The sequence below is a fragment of the Passer domesticus genome, chromosome 1 (genome assembly GCF_036417665.1).
Source record: "Passer domesticus isolate bPasDom1 chromosome 1, bPasDom1.hap1, whole genome shotgun sequence".
NCBI classification, from domain to species: Eukaryota; Metazoa; Chordata; class Aves; order Passeriformes; family Passeridae; genus Passer; species Passer domesticus.
In genome coordinates, this window is record NC_087474.1 from 148,802,016 (window position 1) to 148,826,106 (window position 24,091).

A 24,091-nucleotide genomic window follows, 5' to 3' on the forward strand; every position below is an offset into this window, starting at 1 on the left:
TCAGGTGTTATGCAGCCAGTACCATAAATCTGTGGACAAATGCAATAAATCAAGATGATAGGAGAAATATAGCAGGCCATGCAGATTAATATACAGCTTTGATACCTTCTCTAATAAAAATTAATAAGCATGTATTAAAAACCAAAGATGAAAACTAATGCTTTTTACGGATAAAAATTATTTATGCTTGTGTATTTTATTTAGGTCAGTATACTCTGTGTCCTGTCACTACAGGTCTTGATAAAAGGTCTGTCCCCATCCTTTTTGTAAGCCCCCTTTATATACTTGAAAGACCCATAATAAGCTCTCCCCAGAGTCTTTTCCTCTCTAAGTTGCATGACTCCAACTTTTTCAATCTCTCCTCATAGGAGGAGTGTTCCATCCCTCCCATCATTTCTGTGGTCCTCCTCTGGACCTGCTCCAACATGTCCAAGCCTTTCCTGTGCTGGAGGCCCCAGAGCTGGACATGGTGTTCCAGGTGGGGCCTCAGCAGAGTGGAGCAGAGGGGGAGAATCTCCTCCCTCACCCTGCTGGCCATGCTGCTGTGAAAGCAGCCCAGCATTCTGATTTACTGCAAGGTCATTAGTCCAACTGCAGAACAGAAGGCTAAACAGGGAGCCAGGACACAGAAGGTAGTGCTGGAAAAATCCCTTCATTGTAACTTCTGCCTCAAAGACTCTTCTACAAGCCAAAATAAATCCAAAGCCAGCTACTGGAAAGACCATGTTTGCATCCAACTTCTTGCCCAAAATTCTGCCTACAGCCACAACTCCACTCTCACTGCTGTGGTGTCAAGTCAAAAAATCAGTAAAGCACAGGCTTAAGTGAAGTTGTACAGATTGCTTTTGCACCTTGAGAAAGGTTGTGTCACAGAAAAGGCAGATTCAATCAACAATACTTGCAAGGTGTTAAGTAAGTAAGGGCTCTTCTGTTACCTGAACATGCTCAAGTCTAAAAATAGACTAACCCTAAATAAAAAAAATATGGAATTGCAAATCTGCTACTGAACTCACACAAAATCCAAACTCAGATTCAATGTTCCCTGAAAACACACTTCAGAACATATTGTTTTTTTAGGAATTAACAATAAAAACCCTTTTTACATGCTTGTAATACACTTCTAATAAAAGACAAACCTTACTGCTTTCTATGTCATTATGCTTACTTTGAGCTATTAAAAAAGAAGAGTTTAATTTTATATGGAAGTTTAAAAAGCTAGTGATTTCTGTGGAATCTCAGACTGGCAGAGAGGTCTACCCACCCACAGGTCTCACTGCAACCTTGATCTCATTTTGAACCTGGTTAGCACAGCTGAACAGTTTATTCAGTTATTCATGGACTCTCACTGCCTCCTCCCCCACTACTTTATCTTTAGTACTGGCAACATGTAAAATTCCATATCCTCATAAATACTTACTCCTAAAGACCATGACACTTTCTCCATCAGGTAAAGACATCCACCATCAGAAGTACACAGCCACCCCAGTGTTAGTATTTGGGGATTTTTACACTACTGGGATGCTGTTTGCCCCAGTCTTTTTTTTTTTTGTAATTACAAAGTTCCCATTGGCTCTAATTGCAATTGTCATCTTGAATCTTGCAATATCTTTACTTCAACTTAACTAATTTATACACTTACAGCATAGATATGCTCTTAATAACCCAGTTATATGACATTATTCTTTTAGTTTCCAATTTAAAGGGCTAATTAGAAGGAAAGGAATCTAGGCAGCTCTATTAAAACTCTTGCACTTTCAGTGCCTTACAACACTTTAATACATTTTATGAGTACAAAGAAATTAAAATACATTTATTTGAAACACTGTGAGTCCTAAACATTTCAATTTTTGTGACAAGCTTTGGCTCATGTGCAACTTGTAGACTATGTCTGATGGAGACAAGTTCTGAGAAAGATTCTTTGCCAGATAAAACATACTTTAAAGATGGAAATCAACAGAGCAATACCACTCCTAGCACAAAATAATTGGCTGGATTTCCAGAAGAAAGTCTCCTCTAACAGCTGAATTAAGTCCAATAATCAACAGGAAGCAACTCTAGAACATGGGAAGGACACAGTGCTCCAGAGAAAACAAAGTGATTAATTACAAGGCATACCAAAATAACCCCAGAAGAATTTCAAGAGATACAGCAGTTACTTGGAGGTACAGTTTGATATCACATCTTCCTTCTACTGCTATTCAGTTCTGTATACAATATTGCTCTTTTCACCCACACATTATAAAATACAACACAAAAAGCTTTCTACCTCTGACAGTGGTACAAATAGTACAACTTTTATAAGTAAGAGTGAATGTACTCAATACTGCCATAAGAATCATATGGTCACAGACAAATTAAACTTCCACGCACATGCATGTCATTTGGCTTTCTACTGCTGCTTTCCACTTAACAAAAATGTGTTAGTTAAATGTTTTCTTTAAATGATTAACTTGACTCAAAAATAAGGAATGGATTAAGACTTTTTGATACAAGCATTTATTTTTGCATACTACGAAGAGAATGACCAAGTCAGCTCCAAGACTTACTCAGGTCACCTAGAGGTTTCAGAATAGTATGTTTCAAGATAGCATGTTCTCCTCCCCATGCAAAACTTACTTGTGTGCCCACTAATCCAGTCTTTGAAGTTTTGTTCTACCTAATTAAAAAACATTACTCCCTTGTAAAAGAAGAAAATGCTACAACTTCTAGTGTTTCAGCAACTGACTTCTAGCATGTACATATTATTCTATCAACTATCCCTTACTAATGCAAAGAAAACAGGTTCTCAAATAGCAACAGCAAGATTTAACTGTGCTTTCTGTCTGAGCTTTTCTTCAAAAGACCCTTATTAGGCAGATATAATGGCAAGTCTATACGTGCAAGCAGTTGCTAAAGGGCATTCAAAAGGAGAATTAGAACATTTTAAACCCCTTCACATCAGTGCCAGCAGCTGAACAAACCAAAACCTGGACACCCCTGGAGGCTCCCTCCCAGCACACTTCCACTGAGCTGCCCTGCTTCACTTAATAATCTTCCCTAGCAGGTAACATTCATTCTGAAAAATTATTGCCCATTATTCCTGTCACAGGCAATACAACCTCTGAATGCTGCAAAGGTCAATCCTCTCACTGAGCATTTGGTCTTAACCAAATGTAATTTCTTCTTTTTCTTTTCTGGGGTCAAGCTTCTGATGCAGCCAGAAAAAAAAATTAAGCTGAGTTTTGCCTACCTTTCAAATCACAAATAAAAGAAAAATTGATTGAAAACTTTGTCCTCACAGGATTCCTATCTACTTCTGCAGATTAGGTCTGACAACATTATTTTGCAGGCATTTAAATGAAAAGTCGTAAGATTTTTCCAGGAATTTTTTTCAAGCAATCTTTGCTCCCTCTCAAATCCAAGACTTAAAACTACATCTTTTAGTCTTTCTGTATCAAGTACCTAGAAGTATAATTATGAAAGTGCTGGTCTCATGCCAATCAGCAGTTTTCCAGCTAAATAAAACTTCTGCAAGTATTATTAAAAAAAGTCAAGAAAATCCCAAACATCTATGCATTCCAAACACCTACACCTCAAATCCAAAGTTTTACCCGTTTCCTTTATTTTCAAAAGACTGTCCTGGCAAAGAAAACACACCAAACTGTTCAATCAGATTTTCTTTTTAGCAACCTCCAATGGAAACTAATGCTGCCTGCCCACTTACATCCTAAGAGATTATTGCTGCCATACAGAATATTAGTATTATATTAACCTGAAGAACAGAGTGGCTGTTTTGAACTACAGCAACAGTTTCATGGTGCACCTAAAGAACACATTTAATAGTTTTGCTTATGGGTGGTCCAAGAATTTACATGTAATCTAAGTCAGGGAAATGTGAACAAGCTGTTTTTTTTTCTTCAATAGCACTTCTTAAAGTGGCCTAGCCAACTTCATTAGATGAGTTCTATTCTCTGCTATTTTGAAGAAGAGCAGACAACTGAAAACACTAGAAATTTTAGGCAGATTCACAGACACTCCCCTCCTCAAGTCTCCCAAGTGAAGACACCACTATTTAAAGTAAAAATGTGCTGGACTATGTACTTTTACTATCTTTGTTAACACACTAATTTTCACTCTTGCATAAACTCAAATTTTTCTGAAGCTGAAAACCTTGGCAAAATGAACAAGGAATGTTAAGCCCTACATGAAACATCAACTATGCAGATTTCTTTCTGCATTCACTACCCCATATTAACATGAAAGATACTTAGCAACGGGAAAAAAAAGTAGTGTTTTTCTAATCTCAGGTAGAAAATCATACAGCAGAGATCAGACACATACGATTGGACAGGTGAGGTTTTTTATTCCTTTCAACAAAGAAGAGAAGCCATGGACTTCTCTTGTTGTTGTTCTCTCAACAAAGAGCTGTCATACAAGTTTTCAAGACCTGTCAGGATAAATCCCCAGCAGCTTTATCTGACCTAATAGTTGACACTACTTTGAGTAGGAAGTTGGACTAGAGATTTCCTCAGGATCTCTTCAATCTGAATCATCCTATGGCCCTTAGAAAAAAGGCACAAGTAAATTCAAATGCAGCACAAAGCCTCTGAAGCACTAACAACCACCTGCAAGGAACGTAAAGCTCCAGAATTAGTAACACAGATAAAATGGGGTCAGCCCCCATGACGTGAGAATATCACTTAACCTTGGTGGCACCTTAGGAAGGAGCTGCAGATGATCAGGGATGACACTACAGTAACATTGTCTAAATTTTGGCAACTATACTTAATGGCTCTCAGCCTCCTATGTAAGCATAAACTATAGCATTTTGCATCAAATTACTCATTACAATCTTTTTAACTAGCCATTAGCTGTGAAGCAGGCTCTCCTAAAACACTCTGCATACTAGAAACAAAACTAACAGAAAAATATTTATCTTGGGGATTTGCATGTTTGAATTGAGATATAAGTAAATAACGACAGTGCTAAGCATTCCTGCAGTCCTACTATATACACACACACTCAGGAAGTCTTACACAAACTGAAAATAGTCAAATCCATTGCAAAGTCTCCATGTAGCACCATGGAAGTTTACAACATCCTTTTCCTTGGAAGCAGTCTCTTCCATTAATTTACTGCCTTAATTTCTGTAACAGCACTATTTCCAACAGCAATGATGACTCATCCTCATGAATACTACCAGGATGCATTAGCAGGAGGCAGTAAGTCCAAGGGCAGAGAAAGAGCAGCAGCCTCCAGGATGACAGTAACACTTTACGGAATGGAGATTCGGATGCCACAGGAAGACACAGCCTGCTTCCTACAATCTTCCTAATTCCACTGGCTTCACAGGAACTGAATGTGAAGTCACTTAATGTTTTAATCACTTATGTGATTAAAAGAGAAAGGAAGTGAAATAAAGTGGTTAAAAAAGGCTCCATAATACCTATGTGTCATTTAGATGATGATTTGAAGATGTGTATGTTACTTAGGCTGATACTGTTCTCTTTACAGCACTACTTTTTCAGGTTTTAAAAGCTAGTTCTAAAAATAAAACCTGCCAATAAAGCATCATCATAATTTCCATTTTTGTTGTATCCCGATGCATTTCACACCAATACAATTCTACTAGTAAACAAATGTTTCTAGCCATCAAAACCCATTACAGCTACACATACAGAATGTATCTTGCCAAATTACCACCCACCACTACTAATTATGACAAAAACACGTCTGAGATATTTTTATGAGAGGCAACTGAATGCTTCTTCTTCAATAGAATGACAGAGTTAATTGCTGAAGATTTTCCACCATTGTGTTAAAAAAATAGTGTCTGCTGCTAAATTAGACCAAGACTTGAGCCACATCACCATTTGCTGAGCCTTTGTCCAACATGCTTTGGTTTTTGGCAATGTATTTAATCCTCTTCTGTTTGCAGAGAAATTCATCTATGAGTCTGGCAATAAAAGAGGTATTTCAGAACTAATGCCAGAAGGTAATTTAGAGATCATCCAAGTCTCATGCCCTAACAAGTTGTGTTACACTGCCTCCCAGTGCTCAGCATCTGCCTGAAGATCAAATGAAATAAACTGAAGAACCATTTTAGACATGGAACTAGCAGTAATTCCCAAAGGAATTGCAGCTATCTTAGAAGCTGTTTGCAAAAGCATTTGTTTTGAAAATTTCTAGACAGAACATTATATGGAAATGTAGGATTTAGTTTAATTCTATTTAAAGATGTTGTGACAGTAAAAACAGAAACCAAGCAAATTCACATGGTGGACTACTTTTTCACTGAGTACTTGCACTTGTATTAGGCAGATTTGGGACAAACCAGGAATTTCAAATAATTGATAAAACCCACGAATTTTACAGCAGACAAGATTTCTCTAGGTAAAGGGAAAACCACTTTAATAATGTTTATATAAAGTGACCCAAACAAAAGCATGTCAAAGTCAAAACCAAACATAAATGTCTATTAATCTCTGTGGGTCTTATATCATGCTCTGAAACATTAGCAGAGAATTCAGTCCTTCAATGCTGTCCATTCAAACCTCTAGTAGAAGTTACTTCAAAAATGTGTAAGTCAAAATGTTCATATCTGGCTCCCTATTTTTTAAATCAGTACAAATACATGAACACTGCATTTCAGAATACACAATAATCTAACACAGACAGTAAATAGGCTTATGTTCAACATAATCAACATTTCCATTTCTTTCACAGACCATGAACACACAGTATTTCAGAAAAGATTAAAAAACTATCATCACTTAAAACCTACCATTGAATTGCACTGGGAAAAAGAGGCATATGTGCTTCCTAACTTTTTTAAGATTAGCATTATTCTTGCTGACTCTTAAAAAAGCAGAAGGGTCATAAAGCTCAAATACAGCTTAGCTCACTCAAACTGGAGGCAGCTCACTCATGAGAAAGGTCAGACCCCTGAAACTAAAAGGAAGTAAATAAGTGAAAAATTAGTGAAGCAAACAAGTTTGATTTGCTCCTTTGCACAGCATGGAAGTGTAACAAAAATACACAACTTACAATCTAACCCTGAAAACATTTTTATAAATGGCGTCACAAGCCAAGCTTCTACGAACCACTAATAGAATATTTTTAATTTAACTTTAGATATGCAGGTAACTGATCCTATTTGTTTAGGGGAACTAATGAACTGGAAACTCACTAGATTCACAAATGAAAGTGAGGAAGGGAAAAACACTTACAGCAGTTGGATCCTTTAAATGGAGCTGAGTTGCTGTCACTTGCTTGAAACCACCAGGATAACTAGAAAAACAAAACATACAAGCTTAATTCTGAGTGCTCAAGCATGATGCTAACAAATGTATCACTACATCTTGAACAATGGTGTAATGGTATTAGAGGCCCTTAAAAAAGGAAGTCGTTCTCAGGAGTCCAAAACCTGTATTTTATTTATCTTGTCAACTATCTAATTTCAACACCTGTTGTGCTTCCTTATTTATTCACTTGACTATGACAAACCTTGTACTTCACAAGCAGATGTTTTTAAAACTGCTTATTAAATATATCATAACAGCTACAGAATACAACAGAAATAAGATATGCAGAACTCTGAAATATTTCCAGATGATCAAGACTCACAACCAGTCTGGGGCTGACATAAGAGAAATCCATTTTGAACTGTATTTATTATTTTCTTGCTACTCTAAATAAATCTTAGCAAGACTTGGCATATCTATAGCAATAAAATTTTAATTTTACTGCAATGGTTCCATCTTTCTAAAGGCTATATGACATGTTGAAGCTGCACTAAATCAGATCTCTACATAAGCTTTAAATGAATGATAGCATGGAGTAAGAAATTACATGGAAGTCAGGTAATGCTGCATTTCATTTTGACTGAATTACATTATTAGGAATCAGCCTAAGTGAAATGAAACAAGCCCAGCATCATGAAGACATATCCACTGAGCTTCATGGACTTAAGTATTAGTTTTAAATGTACAGTTCTTTTTACTTATTCAAAACCAACTTAGGTACATACATGTTAAATTTTTAGATAAAATTTTAGGTCATAGGGGAGATGGAGACAAAAACAGCACACAATAATTTCCATCACCTCTGAACAAGAATTTCTCAGCAATTCAGCAATTTCAGGATTGCACCATCAGCACTACAAAATTAGCTTTCTCAGTGTGATTTATTCATCTCTCAATTGGATACACTGTGACACTCAGAGATTATTATGAATCAGTATCACTGCATAAAATAGGAGCACTGAACTGATCATGGACACCCTGTCTGTAGTTGATTATTGCACTCTCCATTGTAAACAAGTTATGTCTGCCAAAATAATATATTTTAGACTACTGTGTATAACAATGCACATCATCAGTACATCTTGAGAGTGGCAGACATAGTTGGTGACTATATATATATATATACACACACATATATATATATATGATGTGGAGTGCCAATAGAAATATCTTCTATTACACAGTAAACAGAACAGTCCAGATCACTGGGTCCAGAGGTTAACACAAGACACAACCTCACTCACCTGTTAACTTATTCAATTGTTCTGACTACTTCTGAGTTAAATTATTTTTCTAGCAACATACAATGGGTATACAAAAAAAAAACAAACAAGAAGAAAGAAAAGAAAAAGGAAGAAGGAAAAAGGTTTACACTATTTTAAACATCATAACACATGCAAACAAACAAAAAAAACCCAAATCCTAAAAGTTAAAGGAGGAATTCCCTTCTAAAGCAATATGCTGAAAAGGTCTTCAATTATTAAGAAAATATTTAAGAAAAAAATTTACCACAAGCTCATTACCACAAGCTTTATTTACTTTAAAGCTTACCCAGTATGTGAAGAATATACTTTCTGTTCCCATTTGTTACCAGAGAAGGCAATATGTCTTGTATTTATGATGACAACATGATCTCCACAGTCATCTGCAAGGTAGAAGTAAGTGGAAGATATTAAAGAAAACCATTGAGGGAATCAATCCAAGTAACAACTATCATCTGTGCAATACATACATAGTAGCATATAAATACACCTACCATAAACCCAAAATTTAAATATCTCAGCTTTCTGAGTCACACCATCCCAATAAGCACTTAAATACTAACCTTAATTACTATTTCTAGTACTACCAGGTTAGAAGGCAGGTAAGCAGGTAAAATACCATCAGGCCAGATGACTAAACCAGTGCAAATATTCAGCTAAGATTTGGAAATCTGGCTTACAGGCAGAACACATTGTGCTGCATATTAAAAACAAACAAACAAAAAAAAACCCCAAAAAAACCCACGAAAAAAAGGTTAGTTCCAAATGATCCTAAATATATTTTAATTTACTTTCTCATAAAAACAGTACCTGCGTTTACTGAAGGACTGAACATTTTGGGTAAGTAAAATACTTCTATTAAGTAGTTACACTCTCAGGCTAAGTATGTAAAACAAAAATATTGCACTGAGAGAAATGGCAGGGGGAAAAAGCCCTAAAAACACCACCCCCAACAGCTCTGTTGGGAAAAACTGCACATTTTCATCTACCCAACAGAAGCAAATGTTACAGCATATACTTGTTTTGAGTTATACCAGCAACTTTAACATCAAAAGTTCTTTAAGTGCAAGCTTTACTATTACCAACACCCTGCCAGAAAGAGGGTTGGTTTAATAAGGCTTCTGTAGTAATAAAGTGCTAACAGAACCTCTATTAACTCAAAAATATCACATAAATAGGAGAAAAGATGTAGTTTTTAATTTCAGAAGTAATGATCTTGATCAGCTGTATAAGCTGTAATCACCCATTCAACTAAAGTGAAAATGATTTCTCCAAAGTTCAGCCTCATTTGCATCACCATATTAGAACACAAGTATTTGAGGAGGCTCACTTGATTAAAACATTTTTGAGCAGGCAACAAAGCAAGGCTTAAATTGACCATGCATTTTTATAGGAGCACGGAATTAATCAAAGCAACTTTCACACCTTAAGTTTTTTATTAATTTTTAATCTTGTATTCTTTTAATGCACCAGTTTCAATTACAGCTGAAGTGAAAATGCAATTTACACATCTTTGTTGCTGCAGCCTTTTACTGCTGACAGTACAGTTCTAAAATCACTGTATGTCTTCATAAATATCAGGAAACTGGACTGTCACTTTGCGACTTTTTGGTGTTTTGGTTGGGAAGATGACACAATAAGCTCATCTTAAAGAAATTTATGCCAACAGTTTTCCACTTGCATGAACACTGAATCAACAAATATCAAATTAAAAAACAAAACAATAAAAAAAATCTTCCTGATGTTATTCTGTCCAGGGACCTGTTACCTCGCAGACACTAAAATATTTGTTAGTTCAAACAAAGAAGCAAAAGAAGCATTAAGTACATAAACCACAAGTTCCTGCATACTTTGCTCTCCCAAATGTCTCAGTAGCAGCAACCAACCAATTGGTGTCAACATATGTAAAGCAATTAGCACTGATTTAGAGAACATTTTAAATAAAATTAAGTTATCCTTGAAATGCTTCCCAAGACCTTATAACTTCACAGACATAAAAGTATCAAAGTTCTTTCACACAGGGTAACGAAAGCATTTTCCTCTCAGCACTGCTTTATTTCTCAAGACAGCCTTAAGTCTCCAGTGACATCTTGTGGATACAACAAAATTTGCAACAGCAGAACTCTGACATTTAAAGATGTTGACAACACTGCAAATCCTACCTCCTATTGTGAAATAGATCGAGTATAATTTTACTATGTATACTTCAACGTGTATGAGCCAACTCCAAGGCTTCCATTATGTTACAGTAATGTCTGTGGAAAGTTTTGCATGGGTACTACAGGAAACACTGTACCAGTGGTGTGAAAGATCGACTTTTTATTATTTATAAAATGCTTATCCCCATGAGACAGGCACTACAGCATTACAGGTAATGAACAGGATTACAGATGCATTTTTATAGCTGAATCTCTAATTTGCAGAAAAACAAAATTATGGTTTTGTTTAAACAAGATACCTTTCAACAGTGACTGTCACCCATTCAAGGACAGGTCCCAGCCTTATCACAGAACGTGTGAGGCAGGAAGGGGCCTTTGAAGGTCATGTCATCTAAACCCAGTGCTCAAAGCAGGACCAGCTTCTGAAAATCTCCACAGATGGAGACTTCACCACCTCTTGGGCAATAACTTCCCATTACTCTCACAGTAAAAAAGATCTTATCTGATATTAAGATTATCCTGTGTTTCAGTTTGTGCCCACTGCCTCATGAAAACAAGACTGCTTGGCACCTTATTCAGAATGAAGAACACCAAGACTGTGGCCCTGGGCACCTACTGAAAGGAAGCACTCACATGTCTCTTTATGTGCACTGTGAACTAAATCTTTACATTTAAGATCAACAAAACATGTTCTGAGATTTTTTAAAAAATTAAAGAAGAACCTAGTGTAATTCAGTTACTCAAAATGAGTTACAAATTCATAACATACTTCATATGCACTGGTAAAGAAACAACATTAGGTTGTGGAAGGGTATAATTGAAAAATATGAAAATGAAAACCAACTAATTTGTAATTTATAAACAATTGAGAAATATAATCTTTTATATCAGGCTTGATGTTAAAACTGAAATTAGAAGAAACATGCATGTTGAAGAAAAGCAAATTTGCTTTCACCCACTGCAATACTCACTTAGTGCATGATAAATAGGTTTATGTTTGCCTTCGAGTCTGATTACAGTGGCAGCTGCTATTTTTCCTGGGGGCTGCATCTTCGCATCGAGGAGGTACCAGGCTCTACCAAAAGTAGCCCATTGCTGAAAAGAAAGAGGGTCAGTACTTATCACAGGGAAAGCTCATACTACTGCAATCTATCTTCCTCAATTGAATCAACACTTCTTTTACATTCCAAAAATACTGGAAGGAATATTGATATGCAGCGCCACCCCCTTCAAATAACCTTTAATCGGAGGGAGCACGGCGATACACCCACCGCAGTGCCATGTACAAGGGTAACACCTCTGACAGGTTACCGGCCCTGAGGGCTTTGCTCAAAAATGTGGGAATCCTGCGGCAAGCTTCCATTATGGCTACATGAGATATTTAACGCCCAAGGTCTCCGTCCCTCCGCTGAAGGGCACAGCTCCCCCTCACGCAGCTTTCAGAGGGCACACAGCCTGAGCCGCGGGTCCCTGTCCCCAGCCGTGTCCCACACGGCGCTTCCCGGCAGCGGCACCTCAGGCCGGACACCGGGGGCAGCCCCGGGGCGCTCACTGCGGGCCTGCGGATCCTCGGTGCCCGCCGCCCCCTTCAGGGCCCCGGGCGCTGTCCCGGAGGCAGCGAAGGCCCCGCGGGGGAGCCGCGCTCACCTGGGCGGCGCGGCTGTAACTCGCCATGCCGCGGGGAGCGCGGGGAGCGCCGCGCCGGGGCCGCGGGAGGCGGGACGGGGGCCGCGGGAAGCGGAAGCGCTGCCCTGCGAGGGCGGGGCCCGGGCGGCTGCGCGGGACCTTCGGAGCGGCGCCCGCCGCCGGCCCGGCCGGCCATGGAGCGCTACGTGCTGCTGCTGAGCTGGGGCGAGCGCAGCGCCGCGCCCGGGCCCGGGCCTGCCGCAGGCACCGCCGCAGGTACCGCGGGGACGGCGCTGGGCCCGCGGGCGCTGCTCTGGTGTCCGCGGGGCTCCCCTGGCTCCTGCCTCCCTCCCTCCCTCCCTCAACGCCCCTTTGCTTTCAGGCTGAGAGTGTTTAGTGCCTCTAACCTGCAGAAACTTTGGGGGGGGGGTTCCTGTTTTATTGTGCTGATGCCATGTAACTCCGTAATGCGTTCCTGAGCGTGACTTAAAGGAGAATTTAGGAAAATTTTTAAACTGCATATCTGCAGGTGATAGTTCTGTAAAAAAACCCAACCACCCCCCTTCTCCCCTAAATTCACTTTCTAATATCACACTGAACTTTATACTGCATTTGCAAGAAATTAAGGTTTAACTTCCATAATTCAGTTGTTTTAAGATTTTTTTTTTCTTTTTCCAGCTGGGACTGCTGCAGACGTGTATCAGTTCCTGAAAGAATCTTGTAATGCATCTATAAATGCAGATGTGAGCACTTTCCCAGGTAAATATGGCAATGCACAGTGAGGTAGGGCAAATGCTATTGAGGAATTGGCCTTTGCATGTTCTGTTAGGGGAAACTAGTCAGAAATTTAATTAAACCCACTTGCTGTGGTGTGGGCCTGTTTCTGTGGAGAACCTGACATCATTTCAGCAGCTAAGGTATCAGGAGATGATTAGACTGATTGGTTATGAGAAATGAAGGGAAAGGGTTTTGAAGAATTAACAAACTTCAGTCCAGTTGAGCAAGGAAGAGTAGGAAATGGCTTGATTCTCAAGTCAGTGGGAAGCGTGATGTTTTTATTACCTTAATCCATAAATATTAAATCATTTTTTCACCTTCGAATAGATGCCTTAAGGTCTGATTTAGTACTTTTAGGGGCTGTGTGTTTGTGTTTTGTTGTTTTGGGGTTTTTAATTAAAAAATGCTTCCCTAGTTCTTTACTTGGTTAGGTTATCTACTGTTATAAGCTCATCTTGTATATATATCTTGTCATCATATAATTGGGATTTATGTGAGTAAACCACAATAAGCTCTTAAAATTCATGGAGATGGGAATGTTAAGCTCTTTTCAACTTCTCTGCTTTTTATTACATAGATGTGTTGATAGAGCATCTCATTTTGTGAACTCTAAATCATATTTATGAAGGGTGTTGTTTAGTTCAGGTCTGATACAGATCATGCAAAGAGAAAGCAATATTACCCAGAACAGAGAAGAGGTCAAATATTTCTTGCTTACTAACAGTCAGAGGGTCAGTAGTAGACACTTGCCAAGACACTTACCTACACTTTAATATGTTTAGAGCTTAATTATGGTGCCAAAGGAAAGTAGAACTCAAGTAATTGTTGCACATTAAATGATTTACAGACTTTTAACAGAGATGTTCATGATAATAGGAAGATTAGATTACAGTGAATTTATTAATTTAAATAATTGTTTTATCTCTTTGCAGCTTGCTCAGTGGCTGGTATTCCAGGTGCCAAGAAATGGTATTTTGCAAGTCATGTCATTTGTGGTTATTATCAGGTAAGACAAAGTCTTTTAGAGTATAAGTTCCTCAACCATCTGCCTGACTATAGAACAAGATAAAAATGTGATGTTCAAAACTGTTTTTGTTTATTTAAGTCTTTTTGTTTGATTAGTTCTGCAGTTCTGACTGGGAGGAAATCAATGCTGACACACAAAAAAATGAAGACTCTTACCAAGCAAGCATTGATGAGAACTTGGGAACCACACAAAGTTTTGAGGAAGATGACAATAGTCAGGAATCAGTGTCTCTGACTGAGTATGTGTATTATTTTTATTTAAAGAACAGTGATCTGACATCTATCAGTGATGACCCAAAGGGATCAAGAAAGTTTAACAAGTGAGAGTTAATACCAAAGCAAGAGTTAACTATGAACAATCCCCTACTAGTACTAAAAATACTTTTATTTAGTTTAGCATGGCATTAATTGCTAACAGATTGTTTTTATAGGCTAACTGAACAGTTTCCTAACAGCCAGCATTATATATACAAAAATGTCTTGCTAATTCTTTTTGAATCCTACTTCCAGTTTTACTTCAGATTATTTTGATGTCATTAGGCCTACTTCTGTCTTAGTAAAAGAGGAGATGATTTCTCATAGCCTAAGTATGTTTGTGCAGAGTTTTAAAGATGTAAGATACATCAGGTACCATTCATTAATTGTAACTTTTTGTTTCTAAATGACTGTGTTTATATTTTGGTTCCAAACATGTTGTTCTTCATTTTTAGTATCTATGATGAAGCTGCTGAAAGTCTGCATCAATTAGCTGATAAATTGCCTGCCCCAGGTAATGTGTCTTTAAAAACCAATCTCGTTTATCTTGTTAGTTACTGATCTAAAAACTCATTTGGTAAAAGCATAGTGAGTGGAGAAGTTCAGAGAATGTTAGATTGGTAGCTGTACTAATTTAATGTAGCTCTTGGAGGTAGTTTAGGAACTTGAGCATGTTTGGCATTGCAGATCAGCTTGAGGAATAGTTTGCTGCTTGTTTCTTTGGCAGGCTGTAGTTCAGTAGAGTTTAAAATAGCTATTTATATAATAAATTTATCCATCTGAAATGGCACCAAAGTGATCATAGACAGTAAGCAATACAAAACTCAGCACAGGAAATTCCTTACAAAAAAGGGGAAGATGTTGATATCAAGTTTGCATCTGATTTGACAGCTGCTTGCTTGTGAGCCAAGAAGATGAGGAGGAAAATATATCACAGCTGTTGGATTGGGATTTTTTGAACTGGAGATACATACCACTTTGCATGTTAGGATTGTATAATGTTGTAGAAGTTGATTTGGGATAACAAAGGGACTCAAGAAGAATGAAAAATAGCAGCTCAGAGTGTTAAAAGTAGGAAAAGGACATAGCTTAGTTATACAGGAGACAAATGTCATCTGTCAGTGCTGAGTGAGAGAGGAGAAAGGGACAGAACCTTTCACTGTCACTGAGGGAATGGTGAAATATGCTGAGTTCCTCTAAGAGGAGCAGTAAGTGATAAGCTAAAATGTGGGAAAAGTGTTTTAAATCCTGAAATTACTTGATCTTTTTGCTGGTTTAGTGCAGTCAATGATAACCAATACTATTCTGTCATTAAACGGCTGAAAAATCTGCTGAATCAGGATATTTGAGTCATACACAACTGTTTTACAGGCAGAGCAATGGTTGATGTAATCCTGCAGGCTGGTGAATGTGATGGACCCAAGTTAAAGAACTGCTTGCCTGCTATTGGTGCCCTGAAACACCTGAGGGAGTGGCACTCTGCCCAGATCACTATTGCTGCAAGTGATGCTAAAGGGTATGGCATTGATTTCAGGGCCAAAACAAGGTCACTTCTGCTTTGTGTTAGCATAGATCAGTGGGTTGAAATAAAACCAGCTTGTTGGGTACTTTACATGTGTACTTTGAAAATACATAAATTAGTAGTCTGTTTTGTATGAGAGGAGGAATCAGTCATCCTGATTTATTGTAAATGCATGTCCTAACCAGAGAAGCAGGCAAAAAGTCAGTCCTTTACACTTCTTGTTTTCTGTGGGAGCAAAGAGTAAAATATTTTCTCTCCCCTTTCCATGGGTTCAGTGTGCATACAATGTTTTCATGTTGTATTATGCTATGAGGTAACTTGTATATTGATTGTAGTATTCCAGGTTTTTTTTTTAAGTGAATCCATAGTACTGTTGGTTTTACTTTAAATTTTGTATTACCCTTTGTATTACTTTTCAGGGAGGAAAAGTAGAGTGTCTCATTTTCCCTTTGGAAAAAGAAGTATAAACACACTATTACTTCCTGTATGTTGCTCAAGATTCTTTTAGTATGAAGAGTTACTGTGACTATTAATTCAAGTTGAAATTAATTGCAGTAATTTACTTACTGTCCTCCTCTAATTGACATGTAAAGGCCATGATATATGTCACCATATAAACCACAGTGATTTGGGGATTTTATCCTGTTAAGTAAATGATTGTATGGATACTGAACAATTTGGCAAAGTCTCCACCTTCCTTCCCCTCCATGCCCAAAAGATTGAAATTTGCTTCATAGAATACATTTTTAAACTTAATCCTAAATTCATAAAACTGTTTAAAAAGGTGAATGTTCAGTCCTTGAATAGAATAAGCAATATACCTACTATACAGTAATTCCTGAGGTATGTGAAGGACAAGAAAGTTACTCAGTGACTTCCATGAGCACTTGATCTCAGTGCTCATTGATATGATCCTGTGGAACCAGCTTTTGACAGCATAAATTTTTCTGCTGCCTTTTATGTAAAGTAAGATTATTTGGGTTTAGATGATCTCTGATGAAAGTTATTTCACTTATTCTTCCTGTTCTGTTGATGGTGCTGATTTCCCTTGGAAGACAGAGTGCCAGCAGAACCCACAGCTCCTGGCTGTTCTCTCTTGTTGAATTTGGATTATGCTTGTGCTGCAGTCATATCTCCATTTAGAGGGTTAGCTACAAACCATCTGGACAGAGCAGTGGTAGCCCCACTGAAGGCTGCCAGGCTTTGCTGCAGCTCCTAGCCCCCAACATTACTATGCTGTGCTTGCAGCTTGCCTTTGCCAGTCTTATTGGATGTCCCAGTTCTTTGCTGTCACTTTTATGGAGCATATGAACAACTTCCTGTACAGGCCCTGAACGAGCAATTCTATATGTTTTACTTTGTGGAATGTAGAGCTTTTATAAAGCTTTATTGTCTGTCTTGACATACTCAAGATTGTTCCATACTAAGAGGTCATAGATAAATTCAGTCAAACTGCACTGCATGTTTATTTGTAATGCTAAATTCACTAAGATTAATTCTTTGATATTTTTACAGCAGCTGGCAAAAGATTGCAGACTATCTGTCAGCAGACTTTGTATCTTCAGATGATATAATGAATATTATTGATTTAAATGAACTCTGGAGAGGAAAGATTCAGATATGGGAAAGAAAGGTAAAATAACTTTTATTTTATTATTGTCATGATTATTTTTTAAGCATTTATACACCTCATTTAAAGCATTTATTATGCACTGCATTTTATGCTTTAAGCCAAATTTGGGTTTAACTATGTAATTCAAAGGTGATGTGCAGTGTGTCTGGGTGGGTGGTAGGGTGAAATAATAAATGAGACCAGTGCATCAAGGTCTGAACTTCAGAAATTCAGATGCTCCCCCCTGAAATTTTTTTTAAAACTTACTGTTAAAAATTAGATTGTTTTGTATCTATCACAAATTATTGTCATGTAAGTCATTGTTGCAAGCATATGTCTAATGTTTCTACAAAACCTTTGATATTTGATATAAACCTTTCACCTTTGTGACATTGTTTACATTTTCAGTATTATGGTTTTGTATTTAATAGTTGGTTATCTAAGTATAGTCTTTTTCTTAGATCTGATAAAAATAATATTAATTGTTAAAAATAACACATCTAACTGGCTGAAGAGAAATAATTTTTATCTCTTTTTGACACATTTATCATCATCTTCTATTTTTTTCTCCAGTTTGCATCAGGAGTCGATTTTCCAGAATTTTGCATAAAGAGCACTTCAGGCAAGACCTTCAGGACTGCAAATTTAAATTCCTGCCTTGCTGCTAAAAAAGAATGCCAGTTGAGGAATACTGATACTTTGCCAGAAGCAAGTATTATTCGTGATCTTTGAGTTTTAGAATTCATCTGTTTTACTTTCCAGGGAAAATTAGTAATTGGGGAAATATTAGTCAGAACTGAAAGTTAAGTAGAAAAGTAATTATTGGATAAAATTGAGGCATACTTCTTTTGTAAACCTGTATACCAGATTTTTTTCAAGTAGAAATTGAGACTTTGTTCAGTTTAATACTCAAAAGAGTTAAATTATGAATTCTGTGTTTATCTAACCCTACTTAATTTTAAAAGTTTGGGTTTGTTTTTTTTTTTTTTTACATTCTTGATGTTTCATGTTTCTAACTGGAAGTAGATAATTGATGGGAGCTCCAGAATCATGTGTGTTGATGAAAACAAAAATGAGCGTTATGAAAATTGGTATCGGTTTGAAGTTTGTTATTTTCATGGTTAAAACATGTGCATTTTTTCTCTTCCTGGTAGATCATATTTTATTTTGGGTAAGAGTTAGAACTCATTTGATGCACATTGTTGACATTCTACAAAGTCAGATTTATTTTAAAAAATTAAATACCTTCCTTTTTTATATAATTTAGTATGATGTTGCAAAATGTTTTTGTATTCCCTTATACCTCTTTCAGATGTTATCTGCAAGGCTAATACCTCCAGCAACACACTTGAGGAACTTGTGGTGATACAACATCATATATAGTGTTATTTATATAGGTTTTTCTTTGATCTCTTTTCAGGTTTTTCATTACTATGGTCCTGCACTGGAATTTTTACAGATGGTGGTGCTCTCTGATCTACCTTCCATTTTTATATCAGATCTGGAGTTTGAGCTGTATCCTTTTTTTAAGGATCTAAACTACTACTGATAATTATCTATAGCAGAGAGAAAAAGATCAACATCTACCCATGCAAGCAACAGATGAGGACAGGCAAGGGCTCATCCCATTCTAGCCTGCCAAAATAGTCATAGTGATTCTTCACAACTGGATTTTTTAATTTTGAAATTTAAGTTACATTAGCAGTAAGCATGTGTTGTTGATACTATTGTACATATAATTTGTCTGTTGATGTGCATTCTCTTTGTGGGGAAAAAATAGAGAAATGTTTATTCTTTGTAAGTTTAAAAAAAGGCTCAAGCCTTTCTAGTGAATCAATGTAGCATGCTTCACAATATAGGAACATTTGTTTACAAACCATGTTCTTATTGTGCAGCAGCAAAATCTGTGGCAAGCTTTAGCAGAGTTCTGTCTTGAGTGTGTGTGCTGCAGAGATCTCAATATATATTACTACTGGTTTTTAAAAGTGTGTGCTTATGGTTCTAGTCTTGGTGTATATACCAATAATACTTTAGGATGTATAAGCCTGCTATGATTTTGAATATATAAATATCTGTTTCTGTCAGCCTATAATAGAGATGTCAGTGGAATATTTTGTCATATAGCATTTTCAAGTGTATCACTTTACCTATAAAGGTGAGTTTTTAATGTTTTGTGATACTGTAGTATCAAAAGTTAGATGCCTGCAGTGCTTCTTTCAAATATGATGGTAACCTGATTTCTAAAATAGAGGTGCATAGTTCTTTGTGGAGATGAGGTTCCTTAAACTGTTCTGTTCAGGAGCCTGTCAAGAAAGAATACCAAGGAGACATCTACACTGCTTTTGGACCAGATTTCTTTTCTCTCTGGGAAGGTAAAACCTTTTTATTTAGTTATAGCAGAAAAATGAAGGCATGTAAATTGCCTATAAAAGATATGGTAATAATATTTTTAAGCCTGGTCTTTGTCTAAGCTTCTTCAATATTTAGTTCTAAAGCAAACATGGATTTCAAAGGTCCATGCTATACATACCCACTGAACAGTTTTCTCTTTATCTCAGCTAAATTTCAATCTCCTAAAACATTTAATAATCCTATCCTGACAGATAATTTCTGTGCTATTGTAGATGAGCTATTGATTTTTTTAGCAAAAGGTAGGCATGTGTGCAGCCTGCAAAGTGTATCTAGCTACTGTGAAATGCTAAGCTTTTTTATTTTATGTGCATATTCTGATTTTGGATAAAAAGAGTTCATGAAACATTTACAGTCCTACTTTTTCCCTCCTTCATCTGCTTGGAATGATAGTGAGATTATTCGTAGCCAGAGTATTAGTTTGAAGGTGTTTTTCCTGAACATTCTATCACCTTTACATACAAGGTAATACATCTTGTTTAGGAAAGTTTTTTAGTGTTTATGAAATAAATCTATGCCATTCAAAACATAACCTGCACTTTGAAAATGGTGATACACTTACTATGAATAGCATATGGTTTTTGTTTACTGTGGAGATGGTGTCCCATTATCAGACTGTATGTTTCTTTTTCAGTTTGTTATTTGGGTTTTTAGTAACTTTTTTTCTCTCCTGCTACTCCATTCTCCATTAGCTTAGCCAGAAAAGAAAAGGTCCTTTTTCTAATGCTGTACTAAAAGTATCTTTTAAAATGCATTTATACTGGTAAATATCCCAGGTAATCTTCATTTTACTAAGAGCACTGAACACTGGGTCATACACCTTTTACAATCAAAGGGCTTCTTCTTTAGTGTTTCTAAAGAAGGAGCCCAAACAATGAAAACCCATTCTCAGGTTGCTTTTTAGAGTCTGCACATGTTGAATGGAATGTGTTTTGAGAATAACAGTTTCTCATAGGGATTTCTTTCAATCTGCTACTGGAAATATTGCATGTTTGTAGGATTTTCTAATACCTGTAATAGCATTGCAATATTGCTTGAATATTCAAATATATCTGCAATTTTTCTGTTAGTGCTTAATGGCCTGAAGTCTATGTACAAACATGGACAATAGTGCAGTATCTGGTTAAGAGACAAGGGTACTATGTAGGAAGGAAAATTTTAAAAAAGAATTTTTTTTTTCATAGGAATGCGGAGTCACTGATGGCAACTATTATCCTTGAATTCTCTTTTCATTCTGGATACTGCTCTACAAAAACATTTGCAGCCAGGCTATGGAGACACTTGCAATACATAATAAATACCTTTTTATGTATGAAATGGAAATTCAGAAGTTAATGATCTCTCAATTGGACCAAAAAGTAAACACAATTTTTGCAGCTTTTGTGTCAAATGCAGTTCCATTTTGGTTGATGTGAATGACAGATATGTTAATGGAAATGTTTTTCTTCAGTTCAACTAGACTTGAAATAATGCCAGATCAGTAGCTCAAGAATGAAAGGTAAAACAGGTTTCACTAATATTACATGTCTTATATTTGCTCCCTTTATTTAGGTGGGAGCTTTATTTACATTGCCATGTAATGTAAGCAGTGTAGTGATCCCATCTCCTGCCCAGCTGAGCACCAAGAAATGGAAGGAATATATGGCTAAGAAACCCAAGGTCATTTCTGGTATGTGTATTTTGTTTGGTTATATGTCTCTGTGTGTGTATATATATATATATATATGCATATATATATGGTGAGTTTTTCTGTACATTTGGGATTCTTTTTCGAACTTCAATGAAATTAAATCAGTGATTGTAAAATCTTCATTGACACAAGGAGATTTGGTGAATGCAAGTACAGCTATGCAAACTTGTAGGAAGAAAAATGGTACTATCATGGCAAGCTTTGGGGAAACAGGGCATCTCCTTTAAACCATTTTTGTGTCCTGTCTGTCAGTTAAGATCCAATTTCCACACATCTTTTGAAGGTGATTGTAAAATCCATGGCAGAGAGGTTTACTTCTGCAGATGGAATTCAGCCAGTAAATGTACCCTGCAAGTGGAGGCACTGTACAAGCAGTGGCTGGGGTTTGTAGGCACCTGAAAAGATCAGGCTAAAAGGAATTTGGTGGTAACCCAGTGCTTAAAGTACATACCTAGGAAACAATGAAATGCTGGATTCTGCCTTCTTTCATAATCTCGTTGTTTATACATGGTCTAATGTATAATTAAATGTAGATTCCAAGGAACAGCGACTGTTTCTTTTGCCAACTTAAGACAAATGTTTTAAACCAGTATGCAGATCAGGATATCTCATATTTGTGACTGATACTTTTTCAGGTTTAGGGACAGGAAAAAATTGAGAGGAATTATGTAGAGTTGTATAACAGGACAGAAGCTTAATTATAGAATAGGTGCTGGCAGTGTTGCCTTTTTCCCAAACTGGAAATGAAACTTGAGATAATTTTAGTGAGGAGGATCCTGTAAAGATCCTGTCAAAGAGGATCTTTAATGAAGGCCTTCAGAGACAATTATGGAAGGATGTCCACAAAAGCCCACCCTCCCAGGTGTGAGTGCATTTATAGGTTTTAGGAAATAAGCATAATTGATAAAAAGCACTTTAGGAGGACAAGTGGTAATGTAATTTCCCCCAGGTCAAGCCCCTTCTCTGGAGCCCCCCCTCCAGCACTAGTTGGACTTTGTCCATGAAAATGTATCTTGAAGAGTTTTTTTGGGCCTTGGTTCCCAGGAAGAGCCAAGATAGCACAGAGCCTTGTATCTCCTGGGGCTTGGAGCTCTGGAATTTTTGTCTTTCTGGTTAGGGAAAGGCTGTGGAAAAGTATTGGGAAAACTAGCTACTAATACAATAGTGACAGAGTTGCAAATATATGTGTGAAGAATGCAGAGATCATACGAAAGCAAAAAGGCAAAACCTAAACAGTATCAGCACTATAAAGATTTAAAGTTATCTCTGCATGATTGGAAGTGGTAGAGTGTGGAGGGTGTGGAGCTGGTCATGGCAGCAGCATTTGTATTTGTTGGAGAGATAGTGCTGATGCAGGCAAATGAGCACAAGATCCCCAGTGTCTGCAGGATATTTGTGCTGTGCTCCAGGAAAGATTTTGTACAAGTATTAATTATTGTGTGATCAGTAATACACAATAGGTTCTTATTAAGCCTCTTGAGTAAAATTTACAATAGGAGGAGAAACACTGCTTTTTTAATGTATTTTTTGTTTAGTTGAAAACTGTTGATTTTTTAATGGCTACCACTAATCTGAGTGTACTAAGGAGGTGTGAATCCTTAATCTCTTCCATCTGTGGGAAGGTATATTCTTGGTATTGGTAGTTCTTAAATGCTAAGATTAAAATGTGAAGTTAAAGTTTACCCATCAGGAATCAGCATTGAGATGCCAAGATAAACTGGAAAAAGAATATATTTGAAATGACATGGGAAACAGGATGATATGACAATGTTTCTGGAATATTTTTTCTTTATTGTTCTTTTTTCTTTCTCTTAATTTATGTATTGAGGTAATGATGTTGCCCCTCTTTTCCCATATCCAGTTATAAATTTTCAACAAACACAGGAATATATTATTTGTTGCTAACAAAAAGTTATGATGCTAATAAATGTTAAGTTCCCATAGAGTTAATAATTGAGACAGTACTGCAAATATCTTATGAAATGAAAATATTTGACTTTTGAAACGTAGTGCATCAAGAAGTATTCATTATCTTGATTGCTATGTCTTCCAAGGTGCTAGAAAATGTTTTCTGTGTGAAAAGATAGCAAACCCATCCTTTCACTGTTACTGTCAGGTCCCATATTAATTTACTTTCAAAACTGCATACTATATGCCAGTGTTCAAAAATAGAATGTCTTTATCTTTCATCCAGGTACAAGGGTAAAGCAGGGAGTGAAGCTTTTATTAATGAATAATGCAGTGTCCTTGGGAAGAATGTGTACAATACTTCCTTTTCTTCTAGGGTTGTGTGTTTGTCCATTGAACACTTACATTATTTTGATGCACATATGCAGAAAGGCCTGTTTTTCCCCAGCAGAACAGAAATTTCTCTTTGTTGTTTCATGGTAAAAATGTAACTTTGCCAGTTAAAGCCTTGCTTGTTACTTAGCCCAGTTAAAGAACTCTTGGTTGGTGATTAGTAAGATTT

General features: G+C 36.9%; 2 protein-coding genes across 3 annotated transcripts in view; one reads left to right on the plus strand and one right to left on the minus strand.

Moving 5' to 3' along the window:
• MRPL13 (mitochondrial ribosomal protein L13) overlaps nucleotides 1-12,502 on the minus strand; it is a 28,661-nt gene extending 16,159 nt beyond the window's left edge. Inside the window, exons 1-4 of the mRNA XM_064395763.1 lie at nucleotides 12,352-12,502; nucleotides 11,676-11,799; nucleotides 8,835-8,928; nucleotides 7,209-7,269 (exon numbers count right to left, since the gene is read on the minus strand). Coding sequence (XP_064251833.1) covers nucleotides 7,209-7,269; nucleotides 8,835-8,928; nucleotides 11,676-11,799; nucleotides 12,352-12,378 — 306 coding nt within the window. The 5' untranslated portion in view covers nucleotides 12,379-12,502. The remainder of the gene's footprint in view (nucleotides 1-7,208; nucleotides 7,270-8,834; nucleotides 8,929-11,675; nucleotides 11,800-12,351) is intronic.
• The window catches only part of MTBP (MDM2 binding protein), a 28,656-nt gene continuing 16,953 nt past the window's right edge, over nucleotides 12,389-24,091 (plus strand). The window contains exons 1-11 of one of the 2 annotated variants that reach the window (XM_064395742.1): nucleotides 12,389-12,606; nucleotides 13,009-13,089; nucleotides 14,040-14,113; nucleotides 14,230-14,372; nucleotides 14,844-14,902; nucleotides 15,760-15,904; nucleotides 17,429-17,543; nucleotides 18,096-18,230; nucleotides 18,943-19,037; nucleotides 19,822-19,894; nucleotides 21,483-21,600. In XM_064395742.1, the coding sequence (XP_064251812.1) occupies nucleotides 12,525-12,606; nucleotides 13,009-13,089; nucleotides 14,040-14,113; nucleotides 14,230-14,372; nucleotides 14,844-14,902; nucleotides 15,760-15,904; nucleotides 17,429-17,543; nucleotides 18,096-18,230; nucleotides 18,943-19,037; nucleotides 19,822-19,894; nucleotides 21,483-21,600 (1,120 nt within the window). In that variant the 5' untranslated portion in view covers nucleotides 12,389-12,524. Of the gene's footprint in view, nucleotides 12,607-13,008; nucleotides 13,090-14,039; nucleotides 14,114-14,229; nucleotides 14,373-14,843; nucleotides 14,903-15,759; nucleotides 15,905-17,425; nucleotides 17,544-18,095; nucleotides 18,231-18,942; nucleotides 19,038-19,821; nucleotides 19,895-21,482; nucleotides 21,601-24,091 lie in introns of both variants that reach the window. The other variant, XM_064395735.1, reaches the window with a different exon arrangement.